Raw genomic sequence first — 25953 nt, forward strand, 5'->3', positions numbered from 1 at the left:
GCTGCCAGCCTACTACACCACAGCCACAGCAATGCGGGATCTGAGCCGTGTCTGCGACCTTTACCACAGCTCATGGCAACACTGGATCCTTGACCCACTGAGTAAGGCCAGGGGTCGAACCCGCATCCTCATGGATACTAGTTGGATTTGTATCTGCTGTGCCACAGCGGGAACGCCAAAAAAGATTATTTTAATGAAGAATAAAAAGAATTTTTAAAAATTTTAGGAGTTCCTGTCATGGTGCAGCAGAAATGAATCCGACTAGGAACCATGAGGTTTCGGGTTCAATCCCTGGCCTCATGCAGTGGGTTAAGGATCCAGCATTGCCATGAGCTGTGGTATAGGCCACAGACTCGGCTTGGATCCCGAGTTGCTAAGGCTCTGACATAGGCTGGAGGCTACAGCTCCAATTAGACCCCTAGCCTGGGAACTTCCACATGCTGCGGGTGTGGCTCTAAAAAGCAAAATAAATAAATAAATAAATAAATAAATAATAAAAATAAAAAGAATAGGTGTGTGATAAATAATACCTAATAGACATCTCCCATCTGCGTGTTCTGTGACTGGCTTTATGACCCACCGTGTGTCCCATTTTCTCTGCCCAACAGCTCCCTGAGGAATTATTATCCCATTTCACAGATGAGGAAACAGGCTTTGGGAGATTAAGCAACTTGCTCAGAGTCACCAGAAACGTGGCTAGTGGAGTGCCCAATTCTTCAGACTCCTAGTTCCATTTTGTTGTTATTATTATTATTTTTTTACTGGATTCCCCTGCAAGCAAGCAAGCAAGAAAGAAAGAAAGCTAAAAAGCAAGCAAGCAAGCAAGCAAGCAAGCAAGAAACCAGAGCTGCCGGAGGAGCCAAATACCCAAGGAGTCTGAAGCGAAACCCCACCTGTTTCTGTAGGAGGTACGTCCCTGGGCTGGGCTGTTGCACTCCTGGGCCACCAGAGGGCACTCGTTAGAAACAAAGATTCCAGGGCTCCCTGGACCCCGCAACCCCCACCCCCAGGTCTGGAGTCTAGAAGGTCAGCACTCGGCTTGTTGTGATGCGTGGCCGCCAGGAGGGAGAACCAGGGCTTGGGCTTAACTGAGCTGAGAGCCCCTTCCAGCAGCTGCGCCCCCTCTATCACAGGCAGTGGGACCCTGAGGGGTGTCAGCTCCAGCCCCTGCCTCACAGGGAGGCAGACTTGGCCATTGCAGCCGCTGCGCTGCCAGGGGAGGACAGTACAAGCTGGGGGGCGGGGGAGGGCAGGAGTTCCTGTTGTGGCTCAGCTGGTTAAGAACCTGACCAGTATCCGTGAGGGCACGGGTTTGATCCTTGGCCTCGCTCAGTGGGTTAGGGATCCGGTATTCCTGTGAGCCGTGGTGTAGGTCGTAGACGCGGCTCAGATCTGGTATTGCTGTGGCTGTGGTGTAAGCTGGCAGCTATAGCTCCAATTCAACCCCTAGCCTGGGAACCTCCATGTGTCACAGGTGCAGCCCTGAAAAGGGAAAAAAGCAAAACCTAGAAAGGGACATTGAGTCTGCTTGTGTTGTCATAACAAAGCATCACAGCCCAGGGGGCTTAAATAACAGAAATTTCTCTGTTATGACTCTGGAAGCTAGAAGTCCAAGATCAAGGTGTGGGCGGGTCTGATTCCTTCTGCTTCTCTCTCCCCGGCGTGCAGGCGGCCATCTGCCTGTGTCCTCACACAGCCTCCCCTCTCTGCAAGGCCGTGTCCTCATCTCCTTGTTATGAGGACATTGGTCCTGCTGGACCAGGCCACCCATGTGACCGCCTTTCACCTTCATTAGCTCTCTAAGGCCTTGTCTCCAGACAGTCACATTCTGCGGCACTGGGGGTCAGGGCTTCTGCAGATGGATTTGGGGTGGAGGGCAGACACAGTTCAGCTCATAACAGAGGCTTCAAGGAACTGTTGGGGAAGTTCCTATCGTGGTTCAGTGGTTAACAAACCTGACTAGGATCTATGAGGATGTGGGTTTGGTCCTTGGCCTCGCTCAGTGGGTTAAGGATCTGGCGTTGCCGTGGCTGTGGTGTAGGCTGGCAGCTGCAGCTCCAATTCGACCCCTAGCCTGGGAACCTCCATCCGTATGCCATGGGTGCAGCCCTAAAAAGCAAAAAAAAAAAAAAAAAAAAAAAAAGGAAGCAGAGGAAGCATGAGGAAGCAGAGGCCAGCCTCGGGGAAGGTGCAGCCTGGGTTAACACCCCACACAAAGCAAGTGGCGGCCCGAGATTTATGATGGCCAAGATTTATGATTACTTAGGGTCCCAGGCGCAAGGGGGCGCAGTTGAGGCAGCGAGGGGCGGTCCTCCATCTCCGGGTAAAAATCGCCTGTTGCTTCTCAGGTGGCGGGGGCGAGGTCACTAACTGGGCCGGGCATAACTCTAAGTGGTTCTTTTTTTTTTTTTTTTTGTCTTTTGTCTTTGTTGTTGTTGTTGCTATTTCTTGGGCCGCTCCCGCGGCATATGGAGGTTCCCAGCCTAGGGGTCGAATCGGAGCTGTAGCCACCGGCCTACGCCAGAGCCACAGCAACGCGGGATCCGAGCCGCGTCTGCAACCTACACCACAGCTCACAGCAACGCCGGATCCTTAACCCACTGAGCAAGGGCAGGGACCGAACCCGCAACCTCATGGTTCCTAGTCGGATTCGTTAACCACTGCGCCACGACGGGAACTCCTAAGTGGTTCTTTTAAAAGGTGTCTCGGGAAGAGCAAAGTGTGAACTTCTGGCAAGCATCCTAAACTCAAGTCGTTATCTGATGTTCAGATGCCAGGGGAGAGAGCAGGGTTATCACTCCGTAAAATGCCTGGGGAGCAACTGGGAAAAACAAAGTTGTTTTCCTCAAAAGTGGCTTGTGCAGCCACAAGAACCCATGTGGCAGTGGCCACATCCTTGACTTCGACCTCAAAGGGCCAACCCCCCACCCGTTAAGGGATTGTGGAGACTGGGAGGCCGACTGGAGGAAAAATGGGATGTCCCCGGGGGTGGGTGGCAGGGTGGGGGCGGCAAGGAGCCGCCAGCAGCCCCAGGAATAAAGATGAGGTTGGAAAGCAGATCATCTTCCAAGAAGTGGTCACCGGGCCGACTTCTTCCTCCAGAAGCCACAGAGAAACAGAGAAGGCCCTGAGGGGTCTGACACACAGGGTCCAGCCCCAGGCTGTGCGACATCAGGCCAGTCACAGCCTCTCTCAACCAGGATAAGAATCAAAAGCTTGGCATTCCCGCTGTGGCACAACGGGATCAGTGGTGTCTCGGGGTTCGATCAGCCTGGCACAGTGGGTTAAGGATCCAGCGTTGTTGCAGCTGCGGCATAGGTTGCAACTACGGCTCAGATCTGATCCTTGGCCTGGGGAACTCCATATGCCATGGGGCAGTCGAAAAAGAAAGAATAAAAAAGGAGTTCCTGTCGTGGCGCAGTGGTTAACGAATCCGACTAGGAACCATGAGGTTGCGGGTTCGGTCCCTGCCCTTGCTCAGTGGGTTAACGATCCGGCGTTGCCGTGAGCTGTGGTGTAGGTTGCAGACGCAGCTCGGATCCCGCGTTGCTGTGGCTCTGGCGTAGGCCGGTGGCTACAGCTCCGATTCAACCCCTAGCCTGGGAACCTCCATATGCTGCGGGAGCGGCCCAAGAAATAGCAAAAAGACAAAAAAAAAAGAATAAAAAATCAAAAGTTTGAAGATCATGGGAGGAACCCCACACAGAGGGCCTCCAGGAACCTACTTCTGAGCAGACGTGTGCTGGTGTTCATTGTATTTGGATGATTCGCTAGAAAAACCCACAGAACTCCGCAGGCTGTTATGCTCGCAGTTAATGGGTTATTTCAGCAGAAGGGTACAGATTAAAATTAGCTGTGAGGGAGCTCCCGTTGTGGCGCAGTGGAAATGAACCTGACTAGTATCCATGAGGATGCAGGTTCGGGATGCACCCCCTGGCCTTGCTCAGTGGGTCCGGGATCTGGTGTTGCCATGAGGTGCGGTGTAGATGGCAGATGCAGCTCGGATCCCACATTGCTGTGGCTGTGGTGTAGGTCAGCTCTGATTGGCCCCCTAGCCTGGGAACTTCCATATGCCCCAGGTGCGGCGCTAAAAGCAAAATAAAATAAAATAAAATGCCATGGAAGGGGCACACAGGGCAGAGAGGCCAGGAGCCAGCTTCCAGTTGTCCTGTCCCAGTGGAGTCATGCAGACAGCATGACCACCCAGCAACCATGTGCGACAACACACACAGTGTTGTCAACCACGGAAGCCCAGCTGAGTCTCGGGGTCCTGGTTTTTGGTTGTTTGTTTTGTTTTTTGTCCCTGGCGGGCTGCACCCATGGTATATGGAGGTTCCCAGGCTAGGGGTTGTATCAAAGCTATAGTTGCTGGCCTGCACCACAGCTCACAGCAACACTGGATCCTTAACCTGCTGAGTGAGGCCAGGGATTGAACCTGTGTCCTCATGGATACGAGTCGGGTTCGTTAACCACTGAGCCACAAGGGGAACTTCCGGTCCAGGGCTTTATTGGAGGTTGGTTTTGTAGCCCTTGGTTTCCAGCGACTCCTCATCCCACGGAGGTCAAGCTGATACCACATGACCCAAGGCGACAAGGCGACCCCCCTGAATGCCACCGTTAGCATTGACTGGTGTGGCCCATTGTGACCAGATAAACAGAGTCATTCTTCCCAGGACCTTCCAAGGGCTTCGAGGTTCCTTCCTAGGAGCTGACCATGAGCCAGGCCTCTCTTTGGAATGGGCAGGGTTTGGACACGCACCTACGGCCAGCTGGGAGTGCAGGAGGTGTAGGTGAGTCAGGTTGGACAGGGACAAGGGCTTCTCCCTCTGAGGGATAACAGGGCTCAGTGGCTTAGGCTGTTTCGAGCCCACGGCCCAGCCTCGGTGGTTCCTATTCACAGAGGAGCAACAGAAGGAAGGAATGAGGGAGTTCCCGCTGTGGCTCAGCAGAAACGAACCCAGCTGGTAGCCATGAGCACTCGGGTTCAATCCCTGGCGTTGCCCCGTGGGTTAAGGATCCCACGCTTCTGTGGCTGTGGTGTAGGCTGGCAGCGGTAGCTCTCATTCAACCCCTAGCCTGAGGACCTCCATATGCCGCAGGTGCGACCTTAAAAATACAAAAATAAAAATAAAAAAACCTGAATGAATATAACAAAAGAGAAACAGACTCAGAGACACAGAGAACAAACTAGTTACCAGAGGGGAGGGGGGGGCAAGATGGGGGCAGGGGATTAAGCGATACAACCGACTATGTGTAAAATAAATAAGCTGCAAGGACCTATTGCACGGCACCAGGGAATACAGCCAATAGTTTCTAACTTTAAATGGAGTATAATCCATAACATTTTTGAATCGCTAGGTTGTACACCTGAAACTAATATAATATAAATCAACTACACCTCAAACAAACAAAACCACAAAACCCTGCCTGGGTAAAACTTACATTCAGCAAGTGGGGCGTCGGGGGAAAGGGAACATTCCGAGGGTGTTTGCTTGGAAATAAGTAAGTGGACCTATAACATAAGGTAACAGTGAAGTCTGCGGCGGACACAGAACAGGCAGAGGGCCGTGGCTTTGGAGCGGGCTTACTTGGACAGCATGATCAGCAAAGGCTTCTTCAACGTGAGACCTGGAGTTCCCTTCGCGGCTCGGCACAAACAAATCCGACTAGGAACCATGAGGTTGCGGGTTTGATCCCTGGCCTCGCTCAGTGGGCTAGGGATCCAGCGTTGCATGAGCTGTGGTGCAGGTCACAGACGTCGCTCGGATCCCACGTGGCTGTGACTGTGGTGTAGGCTGGCAGCTGTAGCTTCGATTCGACCCCTAGCCTGGGAACCTCCATGTGCCGCGGGTGCAGCCGTAAAAAGCAAAAAAAAAAAAAAAAAAGACATGATTGATAAGAAAGAGTCTTGTGCCCATCTGGTGAGAAGAGCATTCCAGCTGAGGGAACAGCAAGTGCAAAGGCTCTGAGGCTGGGACGAGTTTGGCTTGTTCAAGGAGCAAAAACAAGGCCCCGGGGGAGCTGGAGCTGAGTGAGAGAGGCAGGCCAGTGGCTTCAGCTGGTGCACACAGTCAGTGCTGGTTGATCTGAAGCGGAGGCAGAGAGGCCTCGATGGAGACTGGATGACCAGGGCACCGGCTGCTGTCGTCAGAGCGTCATCCAGAGGAGCCGTGACAGCTCAGGATGGGGTGGGGAGGAGAGGACGGAGTGGAGATCCATTCAGGAGGTTCTTACAGATGCTGGAGCCTCATCCAGCTGCTCATCCAGCTGCTCTTGCAGATTGGACGTGGGGGGTTGGGGAGCAACTGAGGATGTATGTGCTTCTTTTCCTTTTCTTTCCTTTTTTAAGGGCTGCGCCTGCAGCATATGGAAGTTCCCAGGCTAGGGGTCCAATCAGAGCCCTAGCCGCATCTGTGCCTACACTGCAGCTTGCAGCAACACTGGATCCCTAACCCAATGAGCCAGGCCAGGGATCAAACCCGAATCATCATGGGTATTACTCAGGTTCTTAACCCACTGAGCCACAATGGAAACTCCCTTTTAAAATTTTTTGTCTTTTTATAGCAGCCCCTGTGACATATGGGAGTTCTGTATGGGCTAGGGCTAAGGGTTAAATCAGAGCTGCAGCTGCAGGCTACACCACAGCCATAGCAACACTGGGTCCATGCAGCTCATGGCAACTCTGGATCCTTCACCCACTGAGCGAGGCCAGGGTTCAAACCCACATCCTCACAGAAATTACATCAGGTTCTTAACCCACTGAGCCACAAGGGGAGCTCCCTGATGGATGTGATTTTGTGATAAAATGGTCCCTAGGGGTGACTTCAAAAACTCCTGCCTCCAACTGTACCAGACATGGAGGATGCTCAGGGGTTGTTCTCCTCTTGCCTCAGAGACTGTTTGGGGGGACAGGGGACAGGGATGCCTCCCCTGGTGGGCCAGGAGGAAGGACTGTACCTGGCAAATGGATGCATAATGGGACAAGGAGGAACGAACTAACCACAGGTGGTTGGGGCCCTGGGTAGAGCCAGCAGCTCCCCAGCATCTCTCTTATTTTCCCCAATAACCTTGATAAATGGAGATGATTCCATCTTGCAGGAGACACCACGGTTCTGGGAGGAGACGTGGCTTGTCCAAGGTCATGCAGCCAAGTAAGTGCAAGAATGAGCAGCGGGGATTTTCCATACTAAACCCTGGGTTACCCTCTCTCCCCCAAGGTCAGGTCCCCTCATCTCTCCTCATTCCTCTGTTTTGCTGGGGAGCAGGGTTGGGGTGGACGGAAGAAGGAACTTTCACCCCCAAAGTCAGTGTTATTCCTCAAAGTACGTGGAGAAGCTGATCTCTGCCCCACAGGCAGAGGGGGCTGGGGGCTGTGATTCCTGGGCCTGGGGGAGATGGGAGCTGGGGGGCCAGATTCCTGGAACTGAGGGCGGAGGGGGCTGGGAGCTTGGACTCCTGGGCCTGGGGGAGGAGGAGGTTGGGAGCCAGGACTCCTGGGGCTGCAGGGAAAGGGGGCTGGGAGCGATGATTTCTGGGTCTCGGGAGGAGGGGGCCGGGGCTCTGATCCATGGCTCTGGGGAAGATGGGGACCGGGGGACCGGACTCCAGGATCTAAGGGAAAAGGGTCTGGGGGCCTGGATGCTTGGGGCTGGGGGGGCCGAGATTTCTGGGATCTGAAGCAGGAGGGAGGTGGGCTCCAGGAAGTGTCCCAGACCCGGGGCTCCAGGGATCCGTAGTGGGAAGCCGCGGGGACGCCCGGGGAGGGAGGGGGTAGGGGCCGGGCCGCAGTAACAAAGGCCTCTCCCTCCAACTAGCAACCCCCCCCTCGGCCCCGCCTCCCCGGCCCCCCGCCTGCCCTGATTGGCCGGCCTTCCTGCCCGTCAGCGCCGCCCCCTCCCCGGGTCTGCAGCAGCTCCGGCCGCCTCGTCGCGCCCCCCCCAGCCCCCTCCCCCCGCCCCCGCCGCCCCCCGGGCCGGTGCAGCCGCAGGCGGGGTCCCCCTCCCCCACCCCCTCTCCCCCCAGGCCTCGCGCGCCCCGGACCGGCCCCCCCTTTCCCCTCCCCCTTCGCGCCGCCGCTGCCGCGATGCCCCCCCCTGCGCCCGGGGCCCGGCTCCGGCTTCTCGCCGCCGCCGCCCTGGCCGGCCTGGCCGTCATCAGCCGAGGTACCGCAGCGCCGGGGGCGGGGGGTTCGGCTGGGACTCTAGGGTCCCGGGCAGGGATTGGGGGCGGGGGGCTGCATCCCCGGGCGGGGAAGGAGAGGCCCCCAGAAGCCGAGGTCGGGGCCCCGGGGCGGGGGCTGCATCCTCTAGCTGGGAAGGGGGTCCTCGGACGCCTGGATCCATGCCCGGGGGCGGGGGTCCGCGTTCCGGGGGGCCGAACCTGGGCCTAGGGGCGGAGGTCTGCTTCTCCGGGCGGGCAGGGGATCGCCGACACCAGGTCCCGGCCTGGGGCCGGGAGTCTGCGGCTCCGGATCAGGGAGTGGGATCAGACGCTAAGTAAGGGGACCGGGGCAGGATCTCTGAACTGAGTTGGGGGTTGGGGGGAGGAGGGATGCCCCGTCGGGGGTCTTCATCTTTGCCCCGAGAGGGTCCCCCAGGGGCTCCTGGCCTGAGGCTGGAGTAGACGTTTTTGGGCAAAGGTGGGGCGATGGTGTCTTACCAGAGTCTGTAAGACAAGGGGGCAGGGGTATCCAGAGACCACCATCCCAAGGCCGGGAAAGGAAGGGGGTGGGGTCAGGTCTCTGCTCTGAAAAGGGGCTGAGATTCCCCAGCTGAATCGTCCAGGTTTGGAGAAAGTGTGAGTATTTGGAGGGTTGCCGTTGTGTGTGAGGGGGAAATGGAGCTGGAGATCCAAGAAGTTGGGGTGCAGGTCTGGGGACTCTGGAAAGCTCTGGTTAAGTATTTGGGTTTGGGGTCAGGACAGAATAAGAGGTGGGCAGATTGAGAAGGGAGGGAAGGGAAGGGTTAACAGGGGGCCAAAGGGTTAATTGCAGCCCTCACTGTCCAGGGGTGGGAGGAGTGGTCTTTTGTAGAGCAGAAAGGGGAGAGTTGAAAGTGGGGGACCCAGGCCATGAACTTGGCAGTCTGGGTTTAGCAACTATGTTGCTGGACCTCGTGTCCCCTCAGTGGGCTGGCAACCCTGGGGGCTGGTCCAGGAGATGCTTCTGACTAAGGAGTGGGGGGGAGAGCAGGAAGGCAGAGGGCAGGGTTCATTCCGTGCTTCTGGAGAATTCCCCCCAGGCCCTGCCCCAACCAAGGATCACAGAGTCAGGGGTACACATTTGGGGACAGCCTAGAACCCCCACCAGCCTCCCTAGAACCCCCAACAGCCTCTGCGAGGCAGCGGCTCTCAGCCTCCCGCCCACACACCACCGGTCACACACAGCCACATAAATACCCATCACCCAACCGGACCAGAGCCACACCTGCAGACACCCAGTCACACCAACCCCACCGGAGCACGCAGGCTGCTTGGGGAGGGGGGCGGGGGGGGGAGCTCCTAATCCGTGATGGTGCAGACAGTCTGCGCGCCCCTCCCTCCTGAGCCATCTGAATCACTGTCTGACTTTCTTCTGCCTGCCTGTCTGTGTCTGTTGGTCTCTGTCACTTGTCCCTGTAGGTCTCTCTCACGTCTCGGCCATTTTCGGAGGCTCCCTAGCTCTGGGTGACATTCCGGCTGTCTCTGTCTCTGGGTCCCCATCTCTCCATCCCTGCTGGGCTCAGCACGATCTCACATCTGTCCCTCTCCGCCTCTGGAACTGCGTCTCCCTGTCGCCCCACTTGTGTGTCCCTAGACCCTCGCTGGCGCCTTGTCCTCCTCTGCTTCTGGGAACTCGCGTCCCATCTCAGTCGTTCATCTCTGTCCTTGTCCTTTCCTAGTCTCTGGACTTCTCCCTCCTCCACACGCCTCCCCGCTTTCCTCTCTTCCTCCCGTGACTCTCGAAATAACTTCCCACTTTCCGTACACTTCTCCTGTTCAGAACCCTCGAAACCCCATTGTTCACACAAGCTGGGCGGGGGCGCTTAGCGGGACCAGGAGGTGGTCTGTGATCTAGGTCAAGTCCATTCCCACCTCTGGGCCTCGGGTCCCCCATCTGAGAACTGTGTGCAAGAGGGCCGGGATGGGGGGGGGGCGGGTGTGATGAGCTGAGACAGTGTTAGGGTGGCAGAAAGACAGCCGTGCCCACCCACCACCCCCTGACAGCTGGGGCTGTCTGAGAAAAAGCTGGTGGAAGATACGCCAAATTGCATCCCAAATTATGAGAGGAACGATGTCTTCCAAATTATGAGAGGAACGCAGACAAGTGAACCATCCACCACAGACGGGCAGAAGAGCAAAATCCCCACCGTGTCCCCCCCCACCACCACCACCACCAAACCCAGCCTCCCACCGTCCGACACAACACAGTTCAGCATCTGTAAGGGATTGGTTAGTGTGTTGATGGTTTTCCCAAGATAGAAACAAAATAAAGCCATTTCTCTGCAACTGGCTTTTCCCCACTTAACTCCACCTCCCCAGCATCTCTAGATACTGTTTCATCTTTACTAATTTTTGTTTTATGCCAACACACACACACGCACACACGCACGCACACACACACACGCATCTATTTACAAGAGTAGCTGCAGCAGGTGATTTGGGGCTGTTCCTTTGCCGTATTAGATGGAGCGGGGACGGGATGAACCCGGGCATGGGGGCTGTTCTCCAGGAGTCCCCCACCCCACCCTGGGCACCCTGTTTATCCAGCCTGTGGGCTCTGCCTCATCGGCTCATTCAAGCTGTACATACTGAGCAGAGGGTCACTGTTCCGGACACTAGGAATCTATAAACCCAGCAGTGAGGGAGCAGGTGACGTTCCTGCCCTCACAGAGCTGGCGTCCTAGTGGGATGGAGAGAGATCAACAAACTAAAACCAAACCTAACAAGCAAATAGGTAAACAGGTCATTTCGGAGTGTGGCCAGTAACGAAGAGAATGACTCGGCAGACAGCTGGCCTTGTGGGAGTTCACAGCCGAGCGGAGTTCAGACTAAAGGGGGCGTGTGTGGAATCAGCCTTGGAAAGCTCTCCAGGGAATGGCAGAGGCAAAGGCCCTGCGGTGGGAACCAGCAGAAAGGAACAGCCAGCATGTGGAAAGTTCCAGGGTTCTTGGCTCATCTTCCGGACTCCAGGCATCAGTCATAAGAAGGACCTAGGGGAGTTCCCCGGTGGCCTAGTGGTTAAGGACTTGGCTTTCTCACTGCTGTGGCATGGGTTTGATCCCTGGCAGGGGAAGAGCCAAAAGAAAGTAAAAGAAGGAGTTCCCGCTGTGGCGCACCGGGATTGGCAGTGTCTCCTCAGCGCCAGGACACAAGGTTCGATCCCTGGCCTGGCACCGGGGGTTCAAGGATGCAGCTGCAGCAGCGGTGGTGAGGTAGCAACCGCACTCAGATCTGATCCCAGGCTGACACCTGCCACATAACCGGCCTATCAGCCACACACATAGAGCTGTTTGTAGGCGCTTAACTAGTAGGCGTGTTTTGAACCCTTGCTTGGGTGACCTCCTGTCACTCCCCCCCGACAACCCCATCGTCGCTGTTTACAGATGGGGACACTGAGTCCCAGGGAGAGGAAGTCAATTTGTGCACCCCAGTGGCACAGCTGGGATTTGAACCCAGGCAGCCCCACTCCCCAGTGCTAGCCTGGTTGTGGCAGAGGAGACGCTGACAGGGCATCTGTATGGGAGTTGCTGACTTGGGGTGGGGGGGGGCGGTGCTGGGCATAGAGAGACCTACAGCCTTCCCCCTCCTCCCACCCCCGGGGACCAACTCGGAACCTGAGATAACAATAGATGTTTCCTTAAAAAGAAGGCACCGTTAGAAGTAGCTAGCATTTATGGGGCCCTTTCTGCATGCTAAGCACTAGACATTTTGCCTGCATGTTCTCGTGGAATCCTTGACCGAATATCCTCCAAGGGAAGAACTGCCGTTTTTCCCCTTTCTACAGTTGGGGAAACTGAGGCTCCAACTGGCCGAAGGTCACCCAGCACAGGCTCCTCGGGGTTTTCTCATCCTGTCTCTAGACTTAAGCATTCCCTCTCCAAACAGTGAAAGAGTTTCCCTCCTCTGAGCTAAGCCCAGTTCTGGGAGACACAGCCAAGATTCAGGCCCTCAAAGGGAGTTCCCGTTGTGGCGCAGCGGAAACGAATCCAACTAGTATCCAGGAGGAGGCAGGTTCGATCCCTGGCCTCGCTCAGTGGGTTAAGGATCCAGCATTGCTGTGAGCTGTGGTGTAGGTCACAGATGCAGCTCGGATCTAGCATTGTCGTGGCTGTGGTGTAGGCCGGCAACTGCAGCTCTGATTTGACCTCTAGCCTGGGAACTTCCATATGCTGTGAATGCAGCCCTAATAAAAAAGAAAAGAAAAGAAAAGAAAAAGATTTAGGCCCTTGGGGAACTCCAGGTCAAATAGAAGAGACGCCCCTGGACACTGTCCCAGTTGAGTCAGAAGGTACCCAGGAGAGAGAGTGAGGACTCTCTGCCTTGAATAGTCAGTGAGGTTCCTCTGGCAGAGGGGGCATTTGCATTGGGGTTTTGAAGAATGAGTAGGAGGTCGGGAGTTGGAGAAGCATGTTGCGGGCAGCCCTTTACATTCACTCATTCAACAAATATGTCCCACGGCTTTCTGCCCAAGTCTTGCGCTGGGAGATGCTGAGGACGCAGACCTGAAGCAGACCCAAGCTCTGCTGTCAAGAAACTTACAGTCCAATGGGGGAGACAGACACAGCCACCACAGTGTGATCTGAGCTCTGATGGAGGGAGTCCAGTTGTGGGGACACAGCTAGGGCTGGAAGGAGTGGGGAGTCAGAGTTTTCCAAGCAGAATTGCTGCGGACGGAACCTCATGTGCACTAGCTTGTGTATTTATATATTAAACATCTCTTGGAGTTCCCGCCGTGGTGCAATGGGTTACGAATCTGGCTGCAGGGAGTTCCCGTCATGGCTTAAGTGGTCGACAAACCTGACTAGCATCCATGGGGATGCAGGTTCGATCCCTGGCCTCGCTCAGTGGGTAGGGATCCGGCGTTGCCATGCGCTCTGGTGTAGTTCACACATGTGCTTGGATACCGCATTGCCGTGGCCCTTGTGTGGGCCAGTGGCTATAGCTATGATTGGACCCCTAGCCTGGGAACCTGCATAGGCTGTGGGTGCAGCCATGAAATGCAAAAAGAAGAATCTGAATGCGGCAGCTTGGGTCGTGCAGAGGCAGCAGGTCGAGTCTCAGCCCAGCACAGTGGGTTACAGACCTGGCATTGCCACAGCTATGGCATAGGCTGCAGCTGTGGCTCGGATTCCACCCCTGGTTCAGGAACTTCCATACGTTACAGGTGCAGCCGTTAAAAACAAAGAAACAAACAAACAAAAAAACATCTCCTGAGACCTCCTGTGGGCCAGACCCTGAGCTGGGTGATGCTGGAGGTGGCTCAGGCCCAGTTCCTGAACTGAGATGCTTGCATCCGGTGGGGAAGGCAAACCCAGACACGATCCAGGGTCACTGGGACTGCGACAGAGGGAGAGGCTGGGGACTGCAACAGAGGGAGAGGCTGGGCCCAGCGACAGAGAGGGTGGTGGAATGGCTAAAGGTCCCAATTGCTAAGGCCCAGAGAGGGCAAGGCTCCCACCCCAGTTCACCCAGCATGGAGGCACCTCCTGATCCTGCAGTCTGGGAACCAAGATGAGATAGCTATGCAGACATGCAAATTTATAGACACACAGACCCAGAATGAAAGACCCACTTGAGATAACTTCATTTCTCATCTCCCGAGACTGCCCTCAGCCAGGGCCCAGCTGGGTGTGCTGGGGACACAGATGGCCTGAGCCCGGCCCTGCCCTGGAGGAGCAGGTGGCGGCAGGGGGGGGGGGCAGACAACCCTGATCCATGATGCCCTGGGAGCAGGGCAGAGTGGGCCATCCTTCCTAAGACAGGCGCATGGACTAGGTCCCCGGAGAAGGAGGAGCGTTTGGAGGGGAAACAGCGGGGGACACTGTAAATCAACGCTAATGGCAAAAATTAGGTAAAGAAAGCAGAGCTGGGCGACGCTGTGGGTGAAGAGGCTGGAGAGTCACGCCAGGGCTCCAATGCCAGGCTGAGGGGCGGGGGCCGCTCTGAATGTTGGGAAGATCCCGCTAGCAAGGCGTGCATCTGTGTCTGTCTGTTTTCCTGTCTGCTGGAACCTGATTAAGATCCTGCCTGTCTCTGTGATGTGCACACCCCACCCCAGGGCCCTAGGCTGAGCGCAGGAGCCCGGGTTCTTCCCTGCAGCTTTGGGGGGGACCTTGGACAGCTCCCTGTCCACTCCAGTCCTCGTTTACCCTTGGACAATGGCTGTCCCAGGGCTGAAAGGGGGTGGGGAGGATTTTGCCCCCTAGGAGGCAGCTGGCAATGTCCAGAGGCATTTTGGTTGGGGGACCTACTGGCATCTAGGGGTCAAGGCCAGGGGTGCAGCCAAACATCCTACATTGTACAGGGATGGCCCCACCACGAAGAATCATCCAGCCGCCTGGTCTCAGATGTGCATGACCAAGACTATGACAGATCCTGTGGGATGGGTGTGTGTGTGTGTGTGTGGATGTGGTTGTGTGTGATCTGATCGAGGGTGACAGCGTGACTGCCTGCGCCCAATTCTTGGCCCACGGCATCCCCTTTGTATTTGAGAGGCTGTGCTGGTGTCGCTGTTTCATTGCACAAGCCACAGCTTCACGCATGACTTTCCAGAGGGGTGGGGGTGAGCATGGCCCTCTGGTTGGTAGTGTCACCGTGACTGATTAGGCCAGCGTGTGTGTGTGTGTGTGTGTGTGTGTGTGTGTGAGAGAGAGAGAGATGGACAAACAGAAAGAGAGAGAGACAGCCTCTGGGTAGGGCTGTAGCCATGTGTAGATTTTGCACATGCATCGGGGGCACTGCTGGTGTCAGGGTAGCGGTGTGGATCCGGTTGTACGCGGTGGGGCGAGTCAGGGTGCCGTGGCTGCTTGGCCTGGAGCTGGCCCTCTGGTGGCTGATAGGAGTGCGTCTGCAAGAGAACTGTCTTTTCCGTCTGACCTTCTCCCGGGCGTGCGTCCCGGGCTTGTGCGTCAGCCAGAGCGTGAGCTCCTGTCCCTCGGAGCAGGGCCCATTGAAGTGCGGGGGATTATTTGCCAGCTGGGGAGCTGGCTCTGTGCATCTTTCCCAGGCCCTGGTGTCTGTGTGCGTCTGTCCCCTGGCCGCCCCTTCCCGTTACGAGGGCCACGCCCACTCTGCATGGCTCAGGAAGGGTGTTCAGAGCGCAGAGGCCGCTCTGGCCCCGGGGCGCCCAAGGTGAAGGGCTTCAGGGCCCAGGCCGCCGATCCCAGGGTCTGGCCAGCCCACTGCGCTGACTCTGCCCCCAGCCGCGTCCTGGGGGGCTGCAGACAGAGTGGGCCTCTGGGAGTCATTGGGGCTGCATGGGCAATTAATTCGTTAGGTTCACTAGCTCTCATCCTGGGGCGGGGACCAGGGCAGCCCTGCGTCAGGCCGTCCCTCCCCAAGTGTCCAAGGTCATCTGGCCGCCTCCTCCTGCCTGCCTGGTGCAGCTCCATCCGCCGCCTCCGCGTGCCCAGCCCCCACTCCCTGGCCCCGGTTCAGCCGCTGGCCACGGTCCACGGAGAGATGAATGGGTGGGGGTGGGGGCTCTGCCAGGCGCCGGGGCGCTGGAGCGCGCAGGCCGGCGTAGGCATGCGCCCGCACCAGGGAGCCCTGCCGGGTATGGGCACACGGGCGAGGGAGTGTGTGTAGACGCGGGGGTCTGCGGAGGTTTGTGGGGAGCTGTACCTCACACCTTCGGGTGCACTGGGTGCCTGTGATAGACGTGTGTCTGCGTGGACATACGCATGTGGCTGTGTTGTGTGTGCGCGTTTGCCTTTGTGAGTTTCTGGGTGGCTGGCTCTGTGTGTGTGTCCTCCCATGTATTTCTGAATTCCCGTGTGCACTTGTGTGTGTCTGTGGCATCTGTACCTGTCTCTGAGCTTGTACGTACGAATGTGTGTGTACGTATCTGTTCGTGAATCTGTGTATGTGTGTCTGTACGCTGTTTGTGAACATGCGAGTGCCTGTGTGGACACGTGTGGACGTGTGTGTGTGTACGCGTGTCCGTGCGTGTGTATTTGCACATGCATTTCTGTACTTGTGAATCTCTGTGTCTGTTGGTGTGTGCACATCTGCACGCAGCATCTCTGTGTACATGTGAGCCTTGGTGTACGTGTGTTTGTGTGCCGTGCTGGGCTGTTGTTTCAGCGTCTCTGGAGGTGTGTAGGTTTGTGTGTCGGGGTCTGGGTGGGTCCGTGTGGGCTTGTGGGGAGGTACATGCTGTGTGTGTCTGCTCTGAGTGTGTCTCAGTGAACGTGTGTGCCGGCGGGGGTGGGAAATGCCTGTGTCTGCAGATCCTTGTGTGTGCACGTGTGCACACGTGTGTACACGTGTTTGTGTGCTTGCCTGTACCGTCCCAGCCAAGCTGAGCACCCTCCGTTCCGCAGGGCTGCTGTCCCAGAGCCTGGAGTTCAGCTCCCCCGCAGACAACTACACTGTATGTGAAGGCGACAACGCCACGCTCAGGTAGGGCCCTGTCCTTCCTACCTGCTGCCCCCTGACTTTCCTTTGGGGGGCGCCGCTCCTGACCCGAAGGCACAGCCCGGCCCTCCCCCATCAGGGGAGAGGCGCCACCCCTGGGCCTCCGTGCCCCCATCTGTCAAATGGGTGGAGGAGCAGGGCCCACCGCCTGGGCGGTAGTGAGGATTTGAGTCTGCGCTCGCGCCCTGAGCGTGGACAGCGTGACCCGCTGGGACCGCCTGGCCGGGGAGACGGGAAGGTGGGCGCAGGCCTCGCTGCCTGCGAGGACCGCAGACCAGCGGTGGGCTTGCCTCCCCCACCCCGAAGCCCCCCGGGGGTCGCGGTCGGGGGGGGGAGGCCTGGAGCGCCAGGTTGGAGGGGGGAGACGAACTGCCCTGCCCTCGCCCTCCCCGCCAGCTGCTTCATCGACGAGCATGTGACCCGAGTGGCCTGGCTGAACCGCTCCAACATCCTGTACGCGGGCAACGACCGCTGGACCAGCGACCCACGGGTGCGGCTGCTGACCAACACGCCCGAGGAGTTCTCCATCCTCATCACGCAGGTGGGGCTGGGCGACGAGGGCCTCTACACCTGCTCCTTCCAGACCCGCCGCCAGCCCTACACCACTCAGGTGTACCTCATCGTCCACGGTGAGCCCGCCCGGGGCCCCGGGACCCCGGCAGTGGAGGAGGGGACCCTCGTGTCCTTGCCGATCCTGGGGGCACAGCCGTGGGGCAGGCAGGCACATGCCCTGCGCTCACGGATTCCGGCCAAGCAGAGGGGGGACGTCACGAACCAAGTCTAGGGCAGGACAGTGCAGTCACTGGCTCAGCTCTGCTTTTGGGGGGCTTTTTTCTTCCTGCTTTTTAGGGCCGTGCCCGCGTTACATGGAGGTTCCCAGGCTAGGGGTCTAATTGGAGCTACAGCTGCCAGCCTACCCTGCAGCCACAGCATGGCCGGATCCTGAACCCACTCAGCGAGGCCAGGGATCAAACCCGCAAGCTCATGGTTCCTCGTTGGATTCGTTTCCGCTGCGCCACGGTGGGAACCGCGTGTCAGCTCTGTTTATTGAGCACCTCCTATGGGGTGGGCATTGCTCCACGCCCTGGGGATAGAGGAGACGCCCGGCAGGCTGTCCCTGCTCCTTCGGAGGTGACTTTCCAAGGGGAGGCAGCTTCCCAGACCTAATGCCTGAGCTGAGACCTTCAACTGGGTGCAGGGCTGGTCCCAGAAAAGGCACAGCACGTGTGGGGGCTGGATGCACGGAGTGGGAGATGTGGGGCTGCGGGGATCCGAGGAGGGGGCTGGCGGTGCGCTGGAGGGCAGGGAGCACCTGGAGAGACAGGGACCCGGGGACAAGCCCGACGTGGGAACCGGATCCCCCACCCCACCCCTGCCCCGTTCCGACCTTGCTGCCACCAGCGAGCAGCCCACCAAGGGCCCCAGAGACCCCAGGCGGTCTCGGACTCCTCCTCTGCGGAACAGAGATGATGCCATCCTGCATCGAATCCAAGACGTGGTCAGGTGGAAGGGGCGCCTTTATTTCACGCCCTGCTGGAACCAAAAAAAACCAGCCTCTGCCACTTAAACTCTGGTGATCTACACTGCAAGGCCACCCTGACTGGAGAACTAGTCAAGCAGGGTGTAGAGGCTGAGGCGGAAGATGGCTGTGTTAGAATCGAGGAGTGTACTACACCCACCCCAGAGGCTGGTGGTGGGGTTAGGGTTTATGGGTGAATTTTTTTTGGGGGGGGGCAGCACCTGCAGCATATGGAGGGTCCCAGGCTAGGGGTCTAATTGGAGCCGTAGCTGCTGGCCTACACCACAGCCACAGCAGTGCGGGATCCAAGCTGTGTCTGTGACCCACACCACAGCTCACAGCAGCGCCAAATCCCCAGCTCACTGAGCAAGGCCAGGGATCAAACCTCGATCCTCATGGATACTAGTCGGATTCATTTCCCCTGCGCCACAACAGGAACTCCCTAATGTGTGAATTTTTGTAAAACACTCAGAACAGGGTAAGCTTACACACAGTAAGCACCCTACAACCATTAGTTAAAGAAATTAATTTTTTAATTAATAATAATAAGTAAATAAAAATAGAGACAGGGAGGAGTTCCCATCGTGGCTCAGCGGTAACAAACCCGACTAGTATCCATGAGGACGCAGGTTTGATCCTTGGCCTTGCTCAGTGGGTTAAGGATCCGGCATTGCTGTGAGCTGTGGTGTAGGTCGAAGACGTGGCTTAGAACCTGAGTTGCTGTGGCTGTGGTGTAGGCTGGCAGCTGTAGCTCTGATTCGACCCCCGCCTGGGAACTTCCATATGCTGCGTGTGCAGCCCAAAAAAGCAAAAGAAAAGGAGAGAGGGAGACAGGGAGGGGGGAATTGGGACCAGGAGACAGAAGAGAGGAATCAGGTTGGGAGGAAGGTGGAGAGAGACAGAGACTGAGACAGACCAGCAGCTGGAGAAGGAGCCAGACACAGAGGGAGGCGAATACACAGAGGAATTCCTACCGAAAGAGGAATGTCAGCCCAGCCGGACTCCCCAGGGTCTCACGGAGGAGGGGCTGGGGGCTGGATCCTGGGTCTGAGGGAGGGGGCGCTGGGGGCTGGATGCTGGTCTGAGGGAGGGGGCGCTGGGGCTGGACCCCTGGGTCTGAGGGAGGAGGAGCCCACCCCCAGCCTCTCACTGACCCACCCTCCCACCTGCAGTCCCCGCCCGCATCGTGAACATCTCTTCGCCCGTGACCGTGAACGAGGGGAACAATGTGAATCTGCTCTGTCTGGCCGTGGGGCGGCCGGAGCCCACGGTGACCTGGAGGCAGCTCCGAGGTGAGGACCCCAATCCCAGCCAAAAGCGCCTTTCCCTGCTCCACCGTCTGGGCCCCTCTGTCGCCCACGCCCCCAGCCAGGTCCCCAGCACCTTCCCTCCTCCTCCTTTGCTCCCCCCGCCCCCCGCCCCATTGCTATGACTGGACTTCCCGCTCTCACCCTGGCCCCTGATCTCCTGCAGACCACAGGGCCTTAGCGCCTTCACCACTTGCCAGCCCAGGCCTGGGTTTTTCCCTCCACATCACCTGCTAGATCCCAGTAGCCTCAGTCTCTCCCCGCCGCCAGGTCACAGGGTTCTCCGGGCCTCAGAGCCCCCCCACCCCCACTAGATGGCCAGAGCCAGGTTACGGCCACAGCCTCGGCCCGTGTGCCCGTCTTCTGCTCACATCACTGCATCTCTGCCGGATGCCTTGGGCGAGCGGTTCTCCGAGTGTGTCCCCAGCATTAGCATCACATGGAAACTTGCCGGAAATGCACACTCTGGGGCCTGCCCGGCCTTAACGAGTCCGAACCGCCCTCCCCCCATCATCACCACCGTCTGTCTTCCCAAGCCCTTCAAGTAATGCCAACGGTGAAGGCGAGGACCAGGGCTGCCCTCCGAGTGCCCAGGTGCTGGAACGGGCCTTTCCAGATCCCAGGCCTCGCCTGTGACCCCTTTTACCTGGATCTCCACCACCGTTTCCCAGATCCCTAGATCCTCCCTCGCCAGCTCTTTGGAAACCAATGATGCCAGTTACTAGATCTCCTGGGACCCCAGAACCCAAGAACTAGGTCTCGGATCCTTGGATCCTCCCCTACTGGTTCATCTGAGCCCCACAGCCCTGGTCTCAAGATCCTGCATCCCTGGATGCTCTGAGTCCCAAAGAATCTTCTGAGCCCGGCGACCTGCCATAAGACTCCAGGCGTCTGGATTGCTGATCCCAGTCACCAGATCCTGAGTCCTTGGATGCCAAGGACTAGATCCCAGAACCCCTCCTCCACTGGGTCTGTATTTTCTGGATCTTTCTGAGCCTCAGGATCCTAGGACTCTTCCCACTGGATCCCGTGAGCCCCATAACCTGAGTTATGGCCTCCCAGCTCACTGTATCCCCTTAACCCCCAAATTCTAGGGCCCACCCTTAGCAGGAGGTCCCCACCCCCCCAGCCTCCTCCCCCTGCCACTGACCCGGGCACTCCAGGCCCTGCGGTGTCCACCCCGCTGATGTGTGTCCGTGTTGTGCCCGTGTTGTCCCGTGTTAAGTGTTTGTGTCTGGCCCCGCCCCCGCCCCCGCCCCCCACAGACGGCTTCACCTCCGAAGGCGAGATCCTGGAGATTTCCGACATCCAGCGAGGCCAGGCCGGGGAATACGAATGCGTGACACACAACGGGGTTAACTCCGCGCCCGACAGCCGCCGCGTGCTGGTCACAGTCAACTGTGAGCGCCCGCTGGCACTGGGCCCGAAAGCGGGGCGGACCCTGGGTCCCGGGGGAGGGAGGATGTGAGGGCAGAGGAAGGGGGTGGGTCTCGGGAGGAAGGGGTCTGAGGATTCAGACCTGGACTCCTAGGGGGGAGGGGGCTGGCCGGCGGGACCCCTTCGTCCCCACGTAGCTAAGAGAATTCACTGGCCTCGGTCCCTCGCCAGATCCTCCAACCATCACGGACGTGACCAGCGCCCGCACGGCCCTGGGCCGGGCCGCCCTCCTGCGCTGCGAAGCCATGGCCGTGCCCCCCGCGGATTTCCAGTGGTACAAGGATGACAGGCTGTGAGGACGGCGCTGGGGCTGCGGGGCGGGTGGGGGGCTGTCGTCCCTAGCCGTTTAGACTGTGGGGAATCGGGCAGAGGGAGCAAAGAACTAGGTCCTGAGAACTAGGGGTCCGGCGTCTAGGTGTTGGCGTCCACGGGGCTCCAGGGAAACTGGGGTGACTTGTTGGAAACGGGGGCCCCAGGATGATGAATACCGGAGCCTGGTCTTCTCGGGCTCCTCAGGAAGGCCTGGGATCCAGGTCGATGCTGAAGATCTAGGGAAGCTGTCGGGGACCCGTGGGTCTGGGATCCAGCGGGGCACGGGAGCCCCTAGCGGTTGGGGACAGACCCTGGGAGAATCCAGTGGCCCTGAGGGGCTGGGGTACCCGGAGAGGTGCATCAGTGGGAGTGGCCCGGCATCCCTGGGGAGCTACAACCCGAGGGTCGGGTCGCCGGGGTGGAGGACAGAAGGAATGGTCCCCAGGGGGTGGGGAAGCCTGAAAGTCGGGGGGGCTGGGCTTTCCGGCAGGAGGGGGTCCCGGGCCGGGGTCCTGCGCCCTGGCCCCTGACCCGGGTCCTCGGCAGGCTGAGCAGTGGCACGGCCGAGGGCCTGAAGGTGCAGACGGAGCGCACCCGCTCGATGCTTCTCTTCGCCAACGTGAGCGCCCGGCATTACGGCAACTACACCTGCCGTGCAGCCAACCGGCTGGGGACGTCCAGCGCCTCCATGCGGCTCCTGCGTGCGTCCCTAAGCGGCGGGAGGGGCGGGGCCGGGCCGCGTGGGCGGGGCTGGGCCGCGTGGGCGGGGCCGGGGAGGTGGCGCTGCAGGGACCGCCCCGGATTGTCCCTGAACTTGGGCAATAGCCGCACGTTGAGATGCAGAAGCAACGCGACTGGGCCAGAAAGCCATCTCTTCCACCGACATTCATTGAGCGCCCACAAGGGCCAGGGAGACAGCAATGCACTAAAGAGGCAAGGTCGGAGTTCCCGTCATGGCTCAGTGGTTAATGAATCTGACTAGCATCCGTGAGGACGCAGGTTCGATCCCTGCCCTCGCTCAGTGGGTTAAGGATCCGGCGTTGCCATGAGCTGTGGTGTAGGTTGCAGATCTAGGGACTGGTACGGCCTACAGTCTAGCAGTAATAGAAAAGCAACAAACAAATGGACACATGCATAAAATGAAAAATACAAAAATAAGCAGAATAATTTTGGATATGCATAAGGGCTGAGAGACAATAAGCTTAGCCTTAGGTAAGCTCATCAGAGAAAGTTTCCTGGAGAGGGTTGCATTTGGACTTGAGATCTGCATGGTCAAAATATGTCAGCCCTGGAGTTCCCTCTGTGGCTCAGCAGGTTAAGTACCCAAATAGTAACCATGAGGTTTGATCCCTGGCTTTGCTCAGTGGGTTAAGAATCTGGCGTTGCTGTGAGCTGTGGTGTAGGTCATAAGACACCACTGGGATCCTGTCTTGCTGTGGCTCTGGTGTAGGCTGGGCAGCTGTAGATCCAATTCAACCCCTAGCCTGGGAACCTCCTTATGCCGCGCGTGTGATCCTGGAGAAGCAGCAGCAGCCAGCTCACCAGGGTTTGTGGGAAGAGCTTTGTAGGCAGAGGGAACAGGGATCAGCCAGATGCGAAGACTAAAAGAGGGTCAGATGCGCAGGCACACTGAGTGAAAGCCCAGAATGATCCCGAGCAGGTAGACCCTCAAACAAGACCCTCAGAGACCAGAGCAGAGGCGAGACCCCCACGAGAGACACACACATGGGGTCCCCCGGCTCCAGGCCTCCGCCCATGACCTCCTCTCTTTCCCCAGGCCCAGGATCTCTGGAAAACTCGGCGCCGAGGCCCCCGGGGCCGCTGACCCTCCTCTCCGCCCTGGGCTGGCTGTGGTGGAGGATGTAGGAAGAATCCAGTGCAGTTTGCTTCCCTAGGCGGCGGCGGCGGCGGGGGGCCTGGGGCCGAGAGAGAGAGAGAGAGAGGCAACGGGGGAGCAAGCGCCATGGGTCTCGAGGAGGAGGAGGAGGAGGCGGCGGAGGGTCTCTCGGCCACGGAGGAAGAACAGAGGAAAAGGAGCAGGAGGAAAGCTGTTTAGAGAACCCATCACTGTGAGGGATAACGCAAAATTATGCATCTTTCTACAGCCATTCTCGCCACCGTTCACCCTTCCAAATGTGACCCACCCCCCGGCCACCCCACACCCCTCTCTTAGCTCAGGCTGGCAACTGGATCGCGCGTGCGTAGTGGGCGTGGGAGTGTGAGGTGAGTGTGTGTGTGTGTGTGTGTGTGTGTGTGTGTGGCTGGGCGGGAAAGGGGCTCAAGCACATGCGTCCCTCCTCGACACCCCCCAGGTCCACTGCCCCCAACCCCGCTGGCTCTCGCCTCAAGCTGGAGGGAGCGATGGGGGCCCCGTGCTAGAAGCTGCCAGGAGAGGTTTTGCCAGGCTTCCCCGCTTTCCCAGTATATGCACGCACACCGCCCCTCCCCTCCCGGGGACAGGCTGTCTCCTGGGCAGGTTGGCAGCGGGAGGGGCATCGCGCTGGCCTGTCAAGCTGTCACTCAGCCTCGGCGAGCAGGTGCAGGATCTTCATCCTGGCTCCGGGCCTCCCCGCTGCCAACCGCCCGCTGCTGCCCGGAGCCAGAGTCTCCACCCCCCGCTCAGCGGCCCGAGACCTTCCCTCCCGCCTTCCCCTCACTCCTCCCCTTGGACTTTCTGGCCCCTTCCTGGGCCGATCGGTGCTTCCATCCAACTGGCAGGCAGGCGCCTATGGCCACCCGTCTGTCTCAGTGCTTTGCCCTACCCCGCCCCCGTTCCCCGCGGCCCCCGGCAGCGCCCCCCGCAGCCCACCCACAGGACCCCTCCCTGGCTTCTCCGCCAACCGACCCCCCCCAAGGCTGACCTGACCGCCCTCACACACACTCAGACACGCACACCCACCAGCAACGGTGACCAGCAATAGCCCCCTGGCTCCAGCTGTCTTGCAGCCGGTGACCCGCTGTAGTTCCCCCAAGGATGGGCCGACTTGGTCAGGAAGGGACGCTGAGGCTGTGACGTCAGCTCAGATTGTAGGCACGCCCCAGTCACAGAGAGGGGCGGCGGGCGGGGGGAGACATCACAAAGACATCCTGAGTCCAGACCAAGATGCCAGGTCACCGGCTCCGATTCCCGGGAGACCCTCTAGAAACACCCACCCTGAACTAGGCCACCCAGAGCTTGGGACGGGGGAGAGGGCAGAGCAGGGGCAGGGGCGGCGAGGGGCAGTGACTGTACCTCAGACGGGGGCGTGGGCCCCATCCCACATTGTCTTCCATTCCCAGGGTCCGGGGGACGGGGAGGGGAGGGGGAGGAATGCGAGGGGGGGCGGGTGGGGGGCCCTGGGGGCCGTGTGTTCCGACTCATGGGGAGTGTTGAGACCACCACACCAATAAACGCCTTTTTCCAAAGTCTCTGCCTGCAGGTGTCAGAGTCGTTAAGGATACGGGCGCATGCAGGGCAAAAGGCCGTGGTCATGGGTGGTGCCTCCCCAGCGTCATTTCTACCCGCTTCCTTCTCTTTGGTAGGTGCAGAACTGACCCACTTACAGAGGTGGCCCCTGATTGGCTTAAGCCACTGGGCATAAGCCCATTTCCCACTGTGACTGGCTCAGAGGTGGGCACGTGACCTAGCCAGGCCACTGAGCGTGTGAATACCAGGGCTGTGTGGATTCCCCAGGAGAGAGGCTCTTCTGCTGGGTGACATGGCCCAATGGTGTGACATCTAGCTCTGCAGGCTTGCTTTGTTCTGTCGCATGGAGTGATCTGGGGTCTGTGGGGATGGCAGTGGGGGTGACAACGTGTGGGGCCTGAGAGTGATAGAGACACTCTGGAATGTGGAGAAAGTGAGTCTATGATGACGCATTTGACCAACTGGATCCAAACCTACCTGATGCCCACCTTCACTCACATAAGCAATAAAGTCCCCTGTGTGTTCAAGCCAGCTCATGTTAAGTTTTCTGTTTCTAGTGATTACAAAGGAAATGAAAATTCTAACCGGTATAGAAGACACATGTAGACAGTCCAGGTACCCAGGACTCCAGCTTTCCGTTTTTAATTTAATTTAATTTAATTTTTTTTTAATGGCTGCATCTACAGCATATGGAAGTTTCCAGGCTAGGGGTCGAATTGGAGCTGCAGCTGCAGTCTACACCACAGTCACAGCAACACTGGGTCCAAGCTGCATCTGTGACCTACACTGTAGCTTGCGGCAACACCAGATCCTTAATCCACTGAGCAAGGCAGGGATCGAACCTCACAGACACTATATCAGGTTCATAACCCACTGAGCCACAACGGGAACTCCTCAGTTTTTTAAATGGATTTTCCAAAGACCTCTTTCACCCCAGGCTTTAACCAGAATGCCTTACACCCTTTCTTTCCCTGAGATGGATGGTAGTTGCCTACAATTTAGTTATTTGTCTCCTCTTTCATCTTTGCTGTCAGACCCACGTCCCATGATACTGGCTTAGATATTTGGTTTCCCAGCCCCCCTTGCAGGGATGTGGCCAGTTTTTGGTTAATGAGACACAAGGGAAGTTTGCTGTTAGGCTTCCAGGAGTTTTTTCCTCTGCTCATGAGAGGAGGGGAACTCTGCTCCCTTCTTTTTGTCATCAGAGTTGTGCGAAGATGTGACGCCTGGAGCTGCAGCAGCCACCTTGCTACATGAGACACCATGCCAACCCACTGTAGGTGGCATAGCAGAAGGACACAAAGAGCCCAGGGACTTATTGTGTCACTAAGTTGCCAAGTCAGCCTGAAACCAAC

At 58.2% G+C, this 25953-nt stretch overlaps 1 protein-coding gene across 2 annotated transcripts; it reads left to right on the plus strand.

The window, feature by feature from the left end:
- The first annotated feature begins 613 nt into the window (after positions 1-613).
- IGLON5 (IgLON family member 5) lies at positions 614-24439 on the plus strand. 2 transcript variants are annotated; one of them, XM_047790234.1, is made up of 9 exons: positions 614-908; positions 7099-7151; positions 16524-16602; positions 17014-17246; positions 19309-19428; positions 20709-20843; positions 21052-21172; positions 21739-21893; positions 22970-24438. In XM_047790234.1, exons 2-9 carry the CDS (start codon positions 7142-7144, stop codon positions 23056-23058), a joined length of 942 nt encoding a protein of 313 aa, XP_047646190.1. In that variant the 5' UTR covers positions 614-908; positions 7099-7141; the 3' UTR covers positions 23059-24438. The 2 variants fall into 2 exon arrangements, with proteins under 2 accessions (XP_047646190.1, XP_047646189.1); XM_047790233.1 differs by lacking the exons at positions 614-908; positions 7099-7151 and adding an exon at positions 8084-8162 and having other exon boundaries at positions 22970-24439.
- The last annotated feature ends 1514 nt before the right edge of the window (positions 24440-25953 follow it).

This window comes from Phacochoerus africanus, chromosome 8 (genome assembly GCF_016906955.1).
Source record: "Phacochoerus africanus isolate WHEZ1 chromosome 8, ROS_Pafr_v1, whole genome shotgun sequence".
In the NCBI taxonomy this organism is placed as follows: domain Eukaryota; kingdom Metazoa; phylum Chordata; class Mammalia; order Artiodactyla; family Suidae; genus Phacochoerus; species Phacochoerus africanus.